Here is a 16,888-nt window from a genome sequence, read left to right as displayed (position 1 = left end):
GTATATACTGCCCCCACAAAATGGCAGAATAGATCACAAGCTACATGTATAAGCAATGGTATTATTATAACATACCATGACACTCACTGTAATGACATCTACTGAGTCGTATTCAGTAGGGCACACTGTAGCAAAACATTTTGAGATGTTTCGAAACAGAACATTTTAAATCGTTTTTCTTAAAGTCCCTCCCTGCTTGAGTTTGTTTTCTTCTGTTTGGTGCCTAATGAACATGGCCCTGACCAAATAAAAGAAATGACAGAACACACAATGCATAGACAAGGAAGTTGTATTTCATTTCCTGCGATCATATATCGAAGGTACAAATCATTGTCTCCTTCCTTACATGTTGATCAATAAGCCATGATGCATTGCATCCATACATTATTGGCTCAAAACAACTTTTACAAAAAAGGATATACAATATATATATATATATATATATATATATATATATATATATATACACTTATAATAAAGACACTTTTGTATTATTTTTTCATACACGTTCCTTTGTGCATTTAAGTGTTGGTCATGAGTCAAATAAATATGTTTGTTAAAAACAAATAGAAACCAAGGAAAGGTTCAACAGAAGAATGTATTTACCAAACAAATGAACACAGGTTATCAGGTTATCAACAAAGTCATGAACAGCAATTATACCTAACATATAACATGAAGTAATTCACACAGAGTTTGCATATTTTCCATTCTGCAGTCAGTCAGTCACTGTCTTGTGAAGCTAGAATGATTGCTCTTGAGCAATTATAAGCTGCTAAGGAACAAACACAGGTCATTGGCCTAAACAAGGTAGAGTTCAACTAGAAGGCTTTAGCTAGTACCTCCGATTCAACTTAACAATAAGGATAATCTAATCCGAACAGCAGAGAAAATGCAGCGCAGTGTGAACCAAACAGAGTAAGGGCTCTATTCCATCCATATCGCTGAAGAGGTACAGATTGCAAAATGTAAATATAAAGGTAATTTCCAATTGAGGTGACATATGCAGTGTTTACCATGAATGCAGTCTCTGCTAACGCGGGAACATTGCCTTTAAATTTCAAGCAAGCTGTAATGCTGAACTTCAGCGATACAGATTGAATAGAGCCCTAAATCTTATAAAATAAATATAGGCCTACCCATTTTCAGCCTTATTTATGTGTTTAAACTGTAATCATAGCAGGTAACACTGTACCTTGAGATTTTCTATCAGACTGCATTCTGTCTTTTCATCACAGTTAGAGAACTGGCTTTATCTTTCCACTCCTAAGACAACTCAAATATTTAAAATAGTATTTGAACTCATGTTTGTCTTGGTCACTCAACATGTTGTATGTTACAAACATAACTGGGACAAGGGAGGGGTCAGGGACTGTTTATACTTGGTAGGTTGAGAAAGACTACAAAACGACAAATAAACAGACTCCCACAACAACTTATTGTACATGCTAGAGTTGTAATCTAAACTAAATCAACATGGTTACCAGGGAAATGGTGTCAGTGTGTCACTGGGTAGAGATATGACCATCATATGGTCAATGCAGAGGTTAAGGTAATGTTACAGTTCAGACCGTGCTACACGTATGTATGTTCTTCTCAGGTCACATTATATAGTTTTCAGAATTACAGAAATAAATGTTCATCAGGACAACAGAGTAGTAATAATAATAATCATATGCATGTTTTTGTATATTTCTATGTTGATCATCAACTGTGTAAACAGATAACCAGGTCACGCAGATAGGTAGACCGATACTTCTTCTAAGAGAGACAGGTGCAAAGTACAGAGAAGCCAGAGAACACACACTGAGATTCCTCCCACCACCCCGGAGGACAAGAGTGAAATATTGTTTAAATGGGCATAACATTGAGGGACCTTTGCAGATAGAAATGTCATGCATACAACTGATTTGATTCCCTAGCACGTGGAAGATAATTGCAAACTATTTCTAACTGAAATGGTCTCAACATCAAACCCTGTGGTACCTCAACTCTCATGTTAAGTGGTGTGGCTACCATGGAAATGCACCAAATGTTTGCCCTCTCCTAACACCATATGCACTGTTTGGTCTGGTCTGAAACAGCTCTAATAGTATGAAGTATGGACTAACAGTGGGATATGACACCATGAATATAGGGAGGTGCAAAATGATATGCCATAAAATGAGAACAATGTTGGGAAAGGAAACCCTTGTCTGTATGTCACAACATCTCCAATAATACGTCACCTTCATGTGTGTCCAGACCCACCTCCTATGACTTCTACTTTCCATTTGCATAGGGGCATTTTAACCCCATACATCTCTGTTATTTTAATTAAGGACGTGTAACCTAATAAGTAAACTAGTATAGGATCAGAATTAGTTGACCTAATAGTCATTTTGGTCAAGTCAGCACTGATCTGTTGATTTTTGTCATAACCATGTCATTAATAAAAAATAAAAAACATTTTTATGTCACCTTTATTTAACCAGGTAGGCTAGTTGAGAACAAGTTCTCATTTACAACTGCGACCTGGCCAAGATAAAGCAAAGCAGTGCGACACAAACAACAACACAGAGTTACACATGGAATAAACAAACATACAGTCAATAATACAATAGAGAAAGTCTATATACAGTGTGTGCAAATGAGGTAGGATAAGGGGGGGTGAGGCAATAAGTAGAACATAGTGGTGAAATTATTACAGTATCGCAAATTAAACACTGGGGTGATAGATGTGCAGAAGATGAGTGTAGTAGAGATACTGGGGTGCAAAGGAGCAAAATAAATGAAATAAGTAACAGTATGGTGATGAGGTAGTTGGATGGGCTATTGACAGATGGGCTATGTACAGGTGCAGTGATCTGTGAGCTGCTCTGACAGCTGGTGAGGGAGATATGAGTCTCCAGCTTCAGTGATTTTTGCAGTTCGTTCCAGTCATTGGCAGCAGAGAACTGGAAGGAAAGGCGGCCGAAGGAGGAATTGGCTTTGGGGTTGACCAGTGAAATATACCTGCTGGAGCACATGCTGCGGATGGGTTCTGCTATGGTGACCAGTGAGCTGAAATAAGGCAGGGCTTTACCTAGCAATGACTTGGCTTGGAGCCAGTGGGTTTGGCGACAGATATGGAGCGAGGGCCAGACAATGAGCGCATACAGGTCGAGGATCGGTAGGATAGTCAGTTTTACGAGGGTATGTTTGGCAGAATGAGTGAAGGAGGCTTTGTTGCGAAATAGGAAGTCGATTCTAGATTTAATTTTGAATTGGAGATGTTTAATGTGAGTCTGAAAGGATTGTTTACAGTCTAGCCAGACACCTAGGTATTTGTAGTTGTCCACATATTCTAGGTCAGAACCATCCAGAGTAGTGATGCTGGTGGGTAGTATGTCATAACAGCTGACATAACTTGTCATAACCTGTCATAATATGGTCAAAACATTGTCATGACACATATTTAGACCTGTTGTGACAAATATTGCATCATTTTTTACTGGTTATGACACCTACATAAAAATGTCAAAACCCACAAAACCTACCACACAAGGCAAGACATTCCGTTACACCTTAACCTACTTCTCAATAATATGTTTGTTATATACCATTTTATGAAACTGACCATATTAAATGATCATTGTACAGTAATTGAGCACAAATTGATGTCAGACATGTTCCTACGTCAATGCTAGGTTGCTGATGACTGGGATAAGTGCAGGAGCAGATTTCAGGAGCAGGACAAGGCACCCTCTTTGTGACTGATTACTGACATAAGGGAATGTACGTGATAGGCCTTTCTGGCTTATATGATTATGATGGTCATAATGCTTCTTGACAGTGTCATAAAGTGAATTGTCTTAGTCCAAGTAAAGTGACACAGGATAGTCATAAAGCTTCATGACAGTGTCTGCAAGATGTTTAAAATATGATGAAAAAAATGTCTGTAAAGAATTCATAACAACAACAAAGGACTTTAAAACTAAAGGAAACTTCTTGGCAGTGAAAAACACATTTGAATAAATGTGGGTTTTGACACTCTTATGTAGAGCCATAAAATAATGCCATGTATGTCACAACAGGTTTAAATATATGTGTTATGACAGTGTTATGACCATATTATGACAGGTTATAACAAGTTATGTCAGTTGGTATGACATATTATGACATGGTTATGACTGTGTCATAATGTGTTATGATGCTGGGTGTCAAGTAAAGTGTTACCGCATACTCTACACAAACATCAGTGTTTGTGGACATTGAATTTAACAAAGTAATACCTGCATCCAAAACTCCCCTCTAAAAGGAACTGTAGATGGTTTATTCTGGGCAAGCATCTGGAGCTAGAAGGTGGCTCTGGACATGGCTGCTGGCTGACTCATCACCACCCTACACTACTGGACACAGCCTGTCATAACATCACTCTGCATTCATGGCCAGACTAGGCGGACAGGGCGGGTTCTGGGTGGCTCCCTGGAAACATACGTATCCCCATGTCGACAAAGGGGAGGGGTCTGTGGCCACTCAGACGTGACTGGCTGGCCTGCAGCAGTAGGTGCAACTCGTCAGACTGTCCCGGTAGGACCTGCCCTCTGCACTACCGCGCTGCTGCTCATCCTCACAGTATGGCACTGGAGAGGAGGGGAGAGGAGATGACAGGGACGGTACTCCACAGTGCTGTACTAGAGTGTTGTACTACTAGAGTATCACTAGAGTACTGTACACACCACTGTACGTGCTCAGAGGCTCAACAGTATTGTAGGCTACGTGCTCAGAAAGTGTGAGAGAGAGAGAGAGAGAGAGAGAGATATGGCTGGCTGAGTGGGGGACAAGCTCAGTGTTTGTCTCACTTACAGCTCTCCTCCTCCTCTATCCCCGGTCCCTCCTCCTCCTTGTCCTCTTCCCGCAGCAGGAGTGCGTGGGCATGACAGGGGCTTGTGGGGGTGATCTGGCTGGGGCTCTCTAGACTAGTACCCAGCTGCAGCCTCCGCATGTGTCTCACCACTGCTGTGGCATTGAATGCTTGCTGTGTAGGGATAGTGATAGGAGGGATAGAGGGGGGATGGGGAGAGGGAGAGAATGACGGGGAAGCGAGAGACAGGGGGAGGGGGTTGAGAGATAGGGAGGAGAAAGGGGGTGATAGAAAGAGAGAGAGAGGGGAAGGTGATAAAAGCACAGTGATTTACCATATACACTATATATACAAAAGTATGTGGACACCACTTCAAATTAGTGGATTTGGCTATTTTAGCCAAACCCGTTGCTGACAGGTGTATTAAGTTGATGCACACAGCTAAGCAATCTCCATAAACAAACATTGCCAGTAGAATAGCCTTATTGAAGAGCTTAGTGACTTTCAACGTGGCACAGTCATAGGATACAACCTTTCCAACAGTTCGTAAAATTTCTGCCCTGCTAGAGCTGCCCCAGTAAACTGTTATTGTGAAGTGGAAATGTCTAGAAGCAACAACGGCTCAGCCGCGAAGTGGTAGGCCACAGAAGCTCACAGAACGGGTGCGTAAAAAAAGTGCGTAAAAATTGTCTGTCCTCGGTTGCAACACTCACTACAGAGTTCAGAACAATAACTGTTTGTCGGGAGCTTCATGAAATGGGTTTCCATGGCCGAGCAGCTGCACACAAGCCTAAGATCACCATGCGCAATGCCAAGCGTCGACTGGAGTGATGTAAAGCTCACTGCCATGAGACTCTGGAGCAGTAGAAATGCATTCTCTGGAGTGAGGGATCCCGCTTCACCATCTGGCAGTCCGACAGACGAATCTGGGTTTGGCGAATGCCAGGAGAACACTATCTGCACTAGCTTCGAATAGTCCCCGCGATATGCAACTTTTCAGGGAAGTCAAGAACCAATTTGCACAGTCAGTTAGGAAAGCAAAGGCTAGCTTTTTCAAAGCACTAATTCCAAAACGTTTTGCGACACTGTTAAGTCCATGGAGAATAAGAGCACATCCTCTCAGCTGCCCACTGCACTGAGGCTAGGAAACACTGGCACCACAGATAAATCCATGACAATCGAGAATTTCAATAAGCATTTCTATACGGCTGGCCACACTTTCCACCTGGCTACCCCAACCCTGGCCAACAGCTCTGCACTCCCCGCAGCAACAAGCCCAAGCCCCCCCCCGCGTCTCCTTCACCCAAATCCAGCAATCTGGAACCTCTCTTCCTAAAATTACCTGCCGCCATCGTCGCAACCCCTATTGCTAGTCTGTTCAACCTTTCTTTCGTATCGTCTGAGATTCCTAAAGATTGGAAAGTGGCCATGGTCATCCCCCTCTTCAAATGGGGAATCACTCTAGACCCAAACTGTTACAGACCTATATCCATCCTGCCCTGCCTTTCTAAAGTCTTCGAGAGCCAAGTGAACAAACAGATCACCGACCATCTCGAATCCCACCGTACATTCTCTGCTATGCAATCCGGTTTCCGAGCTGGTCACGGGTGCACCTCAGCCACACTCAAGGTCCTAAACGATATCATAACCACCAACGATTTAAAAAAAACAGTACTGTGCAGCCGTCTTCATCGACCTGGCCAAGGCTTTCGACTACGTCAATCACCGTATTCTTATCGGCAGACTCAACAGCCTTGGTTTCTCTAATGACTGCCTCGCCTGGTTCACAAACTACTTCTCTGATAGAGTTCAGTGTGTCAAATCGGAGGGCCGGTTGTCCGGACCTCTGGCAGTCTTTATGGGGGTGTCACAGGGTTCAATTATCAGGCCGACTCTTTTCTCTGTATATATCAATGATGTCGCTCTTGCTGCGGGTGATTATTTGATCCATCTCTCGAGCTTCAATGCCATACAACACTCGTTCCGTGGCCTCCAACTGCTCTTAAACGCTAGTAAGACAAAATCCATGCTCTTCAACCGATCGCTGCCCGCACCGGTCTAGCATCACTACTCTGGACGGTTCTGACTTAGAATATGTAGACAACTATAAATACCTAGTTGTCTTGCTAGACTGTAAACTCTCCTTCCAGACTCATATTAAGCATCTCCAATCCAAAATTAAATCTTGAATCGGCTTCCTATTTCTCAACAAAGCATCCTTCACTCATGCTGCCAAACATACCCTGGATGGATGCAGTCTATCACAGTGCCATCCGTTTTGTCACCAACGCCCCATATACTACCCACCATTGCGACCTGTATGCTCTCGTTGGCTGGTCCTCGCTACATATTCGTTGCCAAACCCACTGGCCCCAGGTCATCTATAAGTCTTTGCTAGGTAAAGCTCCGCCTTAACACCCACCCGTATCACTGGTCATCCCCAAAGCCAACTCCTCCTCTGGCCGCCTTTCCTTCCAGTTCTCTGCTGCCAATGACTGGAATGAATTGCAAAAATTACTGAAGTTGGAGACTTATATCTCCCTCACTAACTTCAATCATAGACTGTCAGAGCAGCTTACCGATCGCTGAAGCTGTACACAGCCCATCTGTAAATAGCCCATCCAACCAACTACCTACCTCATCCCCATATTTGTTTTTTTTCTGCTCTTTTGCACACCAGTATTTCTACTTGCACATCCTCATCTGCAGATCTATCACTCCAGTACTATTTGCTAAATTGTATTTACTTCGCCACTACGGCCTATTTATTGCCTTACCTCCTTACTTGATTTGCACACACAGTATACAGATGTTCTATTGTGTTATTGACTGTACATTTTTTTATTCCATGTGTAACTCTGTGTTGGTGTTTTTTGTCGCACTGCTTTGCTTTATCTTGGCCAGGTCGCAGTTGTAAATGACAACTTGTTCTCAACTGGCCTACCTGGTTAAATAAAGGTGATATCTGTAAGGTTTGGTGGAGGAGGAATAATGGTCTGGGGCTGCTTTTCATGTTTCGGGCTAGGCTCTTTAGTTCTAGTGAAGGGAAATCTTAACGGTACAGCATACAATGACATTCTTCCAACTTTGTGTCAAGTTTTGGGAAGGCCAACTGCAAGCCAGGCCTAATCACTCAACATCAGTGACCCACCTCACTAATGCTGTTGTGGCTGAATAGAAGCAAGTCCCCACAGAAATGTTCCAACATCTAGTAGAAAGCCACCCCAAACGAGTGGAGGCTGTTATAGCAGAAAAGGGGGGACCGACTGATATTAATGCCCATGATTTTTGAATGAGATGTTTGACAAGCAGGTGTCCACATACCTTTGGTAATGTAGTGTACATGAGACAGATAGTCAGAAAGAAGAAGAACAAAAGTAGAAATACAATTTGAGTTATCAAAGCAGTAATATTGAGCCACTGACCTTCCATTTACTTTTAGCAAAGTTCTTCTTGATCTGAGCACTGACAGATTCATGGATGTTCTTATCAAGAGCTGTGTCTCCACAGATCCTGCAAACAGGAAAAGAGAGAGTTTAGAGAGAGAAAGAGAGCAAGGAGGGGGCAAGCCGTCAGAAGTTTAAAGTTTGAGTTATGGGACGTAGGCGTTCTAGCCTGGTTTAACCAGCCTGAATGTTATGCAAGAATGCATTGAAGGGCGTGGGGAACCAGGATGTGGACATGAAGCAATGGTTAGGGTAAGAGTTGTGGTTGAGGGTTCCAAAAGAGTTATTTGGCTGTCCCCGTAGGATAATCACTTTAGGTTCTAGGTAGACCCCTTTTGGGTTCCAAGTAGAAACCTTTGGGGTTCCATGAAAAACCCTCTGTGGAAAGGGTTCTACCTGGAACCAAAAAGGGTTCTTTAAAGGTCTCTCCCATCGGGACAACCGAAGAATCCTTTTAGGTTCTAGATAACCCTACACTCTCAGAAAAAAAGGTGCTAAGGTTGTATCGGGATGTGGAGATGAAGCTAGGCTTAGGTTTGTGGTTAAGGCTAGGTTTAGGGTTAGGGTTGAGGCTATGGTTAGGGTTGAACCGGGACGTGGACATGTAGCTAGAGTTAGGGGTAAGGAAATCTTGTATTACCAGGGGTGTTGGAGTGCTTTTTCAGTGGTATATCTCTTCATAAAGTCTTTTTCCATCAGGTGACAGATAAAGTCCTTAGCTGGAATGAATAAAAACAGTTTCAAATCATTACAGAACAGACATAATACAGCATAACTAATGATTTACAATTCCACACAAAGTAGATATGGTATTAATTCACAGTCAAATGTAATCTATGTCTTTGAAACAATTACAGATAATTGAAAACGATTCATGCTATTTGAATTTGATTCCGTTTGTTTTGTGTATGTGATCCTCTTTGTCTTGTTTCTGTTTGTCCATATCATTATTTTATTTTGTTTAAACGAAGGAAAAAGGGGGTATAAGCTACCTGAATCGGAGATGTCATCCCAGTACGGAGAGTCAAACTCATACTCTGCCTTCAGTATCTGCTCAAAAAGCTTAGCATCGTTCTCGTCGTAAAACGGAGGGTATCCGCATAACCTGAAAGAGTTCATATGACATGAGGTAACAGTTATTGCTCTATACATTGAACCCAGATAATAAAATGTCCAATATACATTTGGTTAGGATATAATATCCCTATAGTGCTATTAAGTGCCAAGAGTCCCAGCCACAGGTGGACCGTACTTTCTCAGACATAAATGTGGAGGTGTGAAGGTCATGCACAGAACCATTTTATAATTTTCGAACATTTGGAATGAGCCGCTCAACGCAATGTCAATTGGCGCTAATTAATATTGAATTAAAAGTGCATTACAGTGGTTTGGAAAACACAATGTCATTTTAAAAGGAGGCAAATAATTAGTTGGACAATCTTTTGTCATCATTGTGAAGTCACCAGATTGACTTTAGATGCAGTATTTAGCTAGCTAGTTTGAGGGGACAGCACCGATATTAGCTAGCTAACATTAGCATTGCTAGCTATTTTTGACAAACTTTACTAGATAATGGCAACATTGCCCTTTAAGTAAATTTGATGGCATCATATCATATTGAAGGCAAAGTTGTTTCCTACAAATGATTTGCCTTCTTTAGCACTGCCTTCGTATTTCTAAGCCATTGTACCGCTCAGAATGACTGGGCATCAATCATCAGTCAGTCATCATTATGGTTACGGCGCTATGTAGAACGTTCATAGCAATGGCAACGACGCGACCGAGTGACTGAGGTGCAACCCATGAATATAACAGATTTTTAAATGCACAGGCACCAGTATACAGAGTATGAGAGACTGTATTTGTGTTAGAGTACTAAACAGATGACTTACAGAATATAAGAGATGACTCCGATGGACCAGCAGTCTACTGCTTTGCTGTACGGTTTCTGAGCCAACACCTCAGGAGCTGCCAATAACATGAAACAGTGAAGTCAGAAGAAGGAGAGAGTGAAAGAGGGCGAATGAGAAAGACAGATTTGGAAAGAGGGACTGGATCACTGAGAAAGACAAAGGGGGAGGGAGGGACACTGAAAGAGACAGAGTGGGAGCGGGCGAAAGACAGAGATGGCGACAGAGATGGAGAAAGTGACTGAGACAGAGGGAGAGAGAGTGACTGAGACAGAGGGAGAGAGAGTGACTGAGACAGAGCCCATTGAAGTTCTTGTTTTACCCTCTCAATCAGAGATCTAGTGGGCAACATCAAACAGAGAGAGAGGGAGAGAGAAAGGGAGAGAGGGAGAGCGAGAAAGAAAGGGAGATAGAGAAAGAGAGAGAGAGGGAGAAAGTGAGAAAAAGAGATTTCACCTGCTTTGGCAATGTTAACATATGTTTCCTCTTTGAATTTAATTGAGAGAGTGTGTGCTTTTCAAGCACTAACAGATGACACAATAGCACTCCAATATAATAGCATGCTTCAGAGGAGGTAGTAAGTGGATCAGGGAGAGAGTGAGGGGGTAGTAAGAGAGATCCCCCACACACACCCACGGACACACACACACCTTACCCACATATCCTGGGGTCCCACAGGCTGTAGACATGACACTGCCAGTGTCCTCGATCTTAGACAGGCCAAAGTCACTGATCATTATCTTAGAGTCTTCGTCCATACTGTAATACAACAGATTCTCTGGCTACCGAGAGGCAGGGAGAGAGAGAGAGAGAGAGAGAGAGAGATGAAAAGAGAGAAAAAAAGTGAAAGAAAAAGATAGAGGGAAAGAGAGAGAAGGGGAAAAGTGAGAGCAAAAAAGAAGGAAGGAGGCAGAAAAAGAGTAGGGGAGAAAGAGAAAGGATGGGAGAAAGAGAGGAGGGTAAAAATTAATATAACTTGGTTTACTTGAAGCTTTTCTCACAGAAACCTTAACGATTCTGGTAAGAAGGAATTGGCAAGACAAGCTGTTGAGGCAGCACATTGGTACCTCCATACAGCCTGGGATGTAAATTAACCTCGATTTCCAGATTTCTCACATTGGTGAACACGAGACATGGATGTGTGGCAATGCAAGACAATGCGTAACGGGAGTGGTTATTTTGTTTGAGTACTAATCTAATGGACAGCATCTAATGCATCTCTGTATCTATTTCTACAGGATCCATTACCATTGCACAAGAGTAGTGTACAAGTTCTAACATACTGACTCTCCAAGGAGTAAGCAAACAGATCAGCCCTCTCCCCTCTTCTGAGCCCTCAGGTCCCCTGTGTAGGATGCTCATGTCATGGAGATGTGTGTATGTATTTGTGCATGTGTAAATGTGTGTGTGTTTGAGTGTGTGTGTGTGTGTGTGTGTGTGTGTGTGTGTGTGTGTGTGTGTGTGTGTGTGTGTGTGTGTGTGTGTGTGTGTGTGTGTGTGTGTGTGTGAAGAGTTGGAGTACCTTCAGGTCCCTGTGTACGATGCCCATGTCATGGAGGTATTTGACAGCGTCCAGGATCTGGTGGATGAGTTGGCTGGCGTCTCTCTCTGTGTAGAAACCCTTCTCTACGATGCGGTCAAACAGCTCCCCTCCAGACACCCTGATCGAGACAGAGGATAAACATTAAAGGGAGAGGCTTTACACACACCCACATGTATTGAACTCATACTCCAAACCAATCCCCCAATCTGTCCCCGATTTATGACCTACAGTACACTGAATGAGAAACATGTTTAATGCAACATTACCAGAGAGAGAGAGAGAGAAAAAGAAAGAGAGAAAGAAAGAAAGAAAGAAAGAAAGAAAGAAAGAAAGAAAGAAAGAAAGAAAGAAAGAAAGAAAGAAAGAAAGAAAGAAAGAAAGAAAGAAAGAAAGAAAGAAAGAAAGAAAGAAAGAAAGAAAGAAAGAGGAGACTCACAGCTGCATGACCAGATACAGGTGGGATGTGCTCTCAAAGATGTCCTTCAGTGAAACAATGTTGGTGTGCTTGATTCTGAAAAGACAAAAAGACAGAGTGAGTAAGACAGAAATACAGGGATATTGTTATGAGTACAATACTGTCATATGATCGCCAGGTGGCACCATTGCTGTGTGTAAGAGTGTGTAGGAGTGACACAAAAAAACATTAGGCTAATGCTCAAAGAAAGATCCATATACGGGATCCAATCAATACAGAACTAACCTACTCGTAGGGCCAGTTGTTTTCTCACCACATCAAACAGTGGTCTGACATACATGAGTGTTTCATAATCTCTAGCCAGAATATGGGGCCAGCCACTGACATTGGTTGAACACCAGTGTCCAGGTCTTCATTCAGCACCACTGATGAGAGAGAAACTAGCCAGTTAGGGGGAGTTCTACAGTGACTGAGGGAAATACACTGGAAAAAACAGCACTGGTAATACACTGTTGTTCTGCTCTGTTGTTATAAGCAGTTATGTAGGTGATATGTGACACTGTGTGTTCTTGCTGTAAAGGAGAGAGGAGGAAGGAGAAAGTATAAGTGTGTTGGGATCCAAGTCAGTGTCTGTCTATGAGTATTTCTTTGTATCACGCTCTCCCTCATCACAAACCCATCTCTCTCCTGCTGTCTCTCTCTCTTTTTTTTGCCTTCTCTCTTGCTCTCTCTCCTTCTCTTTCTTCATTACACTGCAGAAAGGAACTCCACACACACAATCTCCCTCTGCCTCTGTGTGATGTTACCCTGGCAACAAGAACACTAAAAATAGGGCTTCTTTACTCCTGACATTTCTGGTGAACAACCCATTGTTTCAACTGACACATAGATACCATACCATACCATACTACACCATACCATGCTTTACCATACTACACCATACCATGCTATACCATACTACACCATACCATGCTATACCATACTACACCAAACCATGCTATACCATAATACACCATACCATGATATACCATACTACACCATACCATGCTATACCATACCATAATATACCATAACATGAATCCAGCCAGTCCCCTTTCTCCATTGACCTCCATATACTATAACCACATACTACTGCTTTACAACAAGCTGGCTCTGCTGTACATTACCATGATGAGCCAATCAATACCATGCAGTCAGTCCTTTACATTGATAGACCCTGTGTGTTATGATCCCTCAGCCTCGTTCCTGACCATAAGGACTATTAAGTCATTTCAATGACTGATGATGGGGGAACAACCTGGTATTATTAAGGATATTGTGTTATGTGGTGGTGTGGTGCAGTGTGTTGTCTTGATCTGTGCAGCACAGCAATCTCATTCTCTATGTTACTGACCTGTACAGCACAGCGATCTCAATCTCTATGTTACTGACCTGTGCAATACTGTGATCTTATTCTCTATGTTACTGACCTGTGCAGCACAGCAATCTCATTCTCTATGTTACTGACCTGTACAGCACAGCAATCTCATTCTCTAGGTTACTGATCTGGGCAGCTCAGCGATCTCATTCTCTATGTTACTGACCTGTGCAGCACAGCAATCTCATGCTCTATGTTACTGACCTGTACAGCACAGCAATCTCATTCTCTATGTTACTGATCTGGGCAGCTCAGCGATCTTATTCTCTATATTACTGACCTGTGCAGCACAGCGATCTCATTCTCTATGTTACTGACCTGTGCAATACTGTGATCTTATTCTCTATGTTACTGACCTGTACAGCACAGCGATCTCATTCTCTATGTTACTGACCTGTGCAGCACAGCAATCTCATTCTCTATGTTACTGACCTGTACAGCACAGCAATCTCATTCTCTATGTTACTGATCTGGGCAGCTCAGTGATCTTATTCTCTATATTACTGACCTGTGCAGCACAGCGATCTCATTCTCTATGTTGTTCTCCTTGCCCTCCAGAGCCTTCTTTGGGATACACTTGATGGCTACCAGCCTCTGTGTCCCCTTTTCCTCCGCTAGCACCACCTCCGAGAACGCCCCCCTGCAGCACAGGAAACACACATTTTCAAAAACATGACACACACACACACACGTACAGTTACACTTACTAACTGCAAAGACCAATTCAAATGCTGTACATTAACAAATCATATGCAGTAAACTGTATTAAAGGGTGGTTGCTGAACGTATGCCACCAATGAAAAAGTGAGGACTGTCTCTGAGTTGGGTCACTAAAACAACAGTGACATTTAAATAAAAGGAAAGATTCGGGATCAAATGAATAGGTGGAGTTCCTGGGAAATAAGGCGAGTGTCCACCCTGTGTGTGTGGTGTGTGTGTTTGTGTGGCTCACTTTGCTCAGACAGTGTTTGCATGTGAGCTGCATGACTCATGGTGGGGTGAGTGCGGGTACAGACAGAGCCTTCCCCCTTGAGAACACACACCAAGGTAGGGTATCCCCCTGGATACCCCTGGCCTAACCAGGCACAACCTGTCCAACCCTAACCCATTCCCCATGGCCAGTCACTATTAGCAGGCACATTCTGTCCAGTGTCCACAATTCCCTTCCCTCCCAGGACCACAGTGTCTCTCCACCTAGGGAGGGGATCCCCATGGTGTGTGTAACCAAGCACATCCTGCCGGTCTCTCATCCTATCCTTCCCATGATACCTCCCAGCACCGTAGGCTCTCTCCACCGAGAGAGTGGATCCCCATGGATCCCCATGCCAGCTATAACCAGGCACATTGTGTCTGTCTCTAAGCGATCCCAGTAGCCCAGCAGGCAGCACCTCTCTATCCAGGAAATGTGTCTCCACGGCCAGTCTCTAACCAGGCACATCCTGAGTCTCCCATCCCACCCACCCAATCCCTCCCACCCCACCCTACCCCATCCTTCCCAGCAGCACCACAGGTTGTCTCTCCACCCATGGAGGGTTTCCCTACGGAGGGCGAGTTATTATAACAATAACATCACATGCGGTCCGTCCCCTCATCCAACCCCAGAAGCACTGCACGGCACGTCCCAGGCCAGCAGCCTCTCACAGCCGTGTGTGTCATGGCCCGAGAAGAGGCTTTACAAACAAAAACATAACTGGTTTTTCTCACCATTACCAGCCATTATAACAATCCATCCACATCAGCCATCCGAACCCTGTCTGACTCCCACAAGAACTGCACTCCATCTATCTATTATTGAGATGATAAAGCATTTCCTTTTTTATTTCTACGAGCCACTCTCTCTCACCACTCTCTCTCTCACCACTCTCTCTCTCACCACTCTCTCTCTCTCGCTCACCACTCTCTCTCTCGCTCACCACTCTCTCTCTCGCTCACCACTCTCTCTCTCGCTCACCACTCTCTCTCTCTCCACTCTCTCTCGCTCACCACTCTCTCTCGCTCACCACTCTCTCTCTCACCACTCTCTCTCTCACCACTCTCTCTCACCTCTCTCTCACCACTCTCTCTCTCACCACTCTCTCTCTCACCACTCTCTCTCTCACCACTCTCTCTCACCTCTCTCTCACCACTCTCTCTCACCTCTCTCTCTCACCTCTCTCTCACCACTCTCTCTCTCACCACTCTCTCTCTCACCACTCTCTCTCTCACCACTCTCTCTCACCTCTCTCTCTCACCACTCTCTCACCACTCTCTCACCACTCACTCTCTCACCACTCACTCTCTCTCCACTCTCTCTCTCACCACTCTCTCTCTCACCACTCTCTCTCTCACCACTCTCTCTCGCTCACCACTCTCTCTCGCTCACCACTCTCTCTCTCTCTCACCACTCTCTCTCTCACCACTCTCGCTCACCACTCTCTCTCGTTCACCACTCTCTCTCGCTCACCACTCTCTCTCTCGCTCACCACTCTCTCTCTCGCTCACCACTCTCTCTCGCTCACCACTCTCTCTCTCACCACTCTCTCGCTCACCACTCTCTCGCTCACCACTCTCTCACCACTCTCTCGCTCACCACTCTCTCTCGCTCACCACTCTCTCGCTCACCACTCTCTCTCTCTCTCGCTCACCACTCTCTCTCGCTCACCACTCTCTCTCGCTCACCACTCTCTCTCGCTCACCACTCTCTCTCGCTCACCACTCTCTCTCTCGCCACTCTCTCACTCGCCACTCTCTCTCGCTCGCCACTCTCTCTCGCTCACCACTCTCTCTCTCACCACTCTCTCTCTCACCACTCTCTCGCTCACCACTCTCTCGCTCACCACTCTCTCGCTCACCACTCTCTCGCTCACCACTCTCTCGCTCACCTCTCTCTCGCTCACCACTCTCTCTCGCTCACCACTCTCTCTCGCTCACCACTCTCTCTCGCTCACCACTCTCTCTCGCTCACCACTCTCTCTCGCTCACCACTCTCTCTCGCTCACCACTCTCTCTCTCACCACTCTCTCTCTCACCACTCTCTCTCACTGCTATTTAGGATAAATTGTGTGTTTTTTGTTGCCCCCCCACCCTCAATGTCACTCTCCAAGTTCACATGGAAAAACACTTTAGAGGCACAGCAATGTCACCATTGTGAATTATTCAATAGGCAACTCTGAAATACACACATAGCCACACACACAGCAACACACACAGCCATCGTGCAATCAGAGACAGATGCAGTAAGAGACAGATGACAATGAAGATCTATATCTACCTACCTATCTTACTGTACCTCCCTCCCTAACTGTATCTATCTATCTTACTGTACCTACCTACCTTTATTGGCATGGGAAATG

General features: G+C 44.2%; 1 protein-coding gene across 2 annotated transcripts in view; it reads right to left on the bottom strand.

Annotated features, from left to right (window-relative positions):
- Positions 1 to 579: 579 nt before the first annotated feature.
- LOC109891609 (calcium/calmodulin-dependent protein kinase type 1-like) overlaps positions 580 to 16,888 on the bottom strand; it is a 44,864-nt gene continuing 28,555 nt past the window's right edge. For both annotated transcript variants that reach the window (XM_031825443.1, XM_031825444.1), the window contains 10 exons: positions 14,065 to 14,196; positions 12,161 to 12,235; positions 11,704 to 11,842; positions 10,837 to 10,963; positions 10,164 to 10,239; positions 9,264 to 9,376; positions 8,912 to 8,990; positions 8,251 to 8,338; positions 4,828 to 4,999; positions 580 to 4,604 (listed from right to left, as the gene is read on the bottom strand). In XM_031825443.1, coding sequence (XP_031681303.1) covers positions 4,498 to 4,604; positions 4,828 to 4,999; positions 8,251 to 8,338; positions 8,912 to 8,990; positions 9,264 to 9,376; positions 10,164 to 10,239; positions 10,837 to 10,963; positions 11,704 to 11,842; positions 12,161 to 12,235; positions 14,065 to 14,196 — 1,108 coding nt within the window. In that variant the 3' untranslated portion in view covers positions 580 to 4,497. The remainder of the gene's footprint in view (positions 4,605 to 4,827; positions 5,000 to 8,250; positions 8,339 to 8,911; positions 8,991 to 9,263; positions 9,377 to 10,163; positions 10,240 to 10,836; positions 10,964 to 11,703; positions 11,843 to 12,160; positions 12,236 to 14,064; positions 14,197 to 16,888) is intronic.

Source organism: Oncorhynchus kisutch, linkage group LG5 (genome assembly GCF_002021735.2).
Source record: "Oncorhynchus kisutch isolate 150728-3 linkage group LG5, Okis_V2, whole genome shotgun sequence".
NCBI lineage: Eukaryota > Metazoa > Chordata > Actinopteri > Salmoniformes > Salmonidae > Oncorhynchus > Oncorhynchus kisutch.
This window is presented reverse-complemented; position numbering and strand designations above follow the sequence as displayed.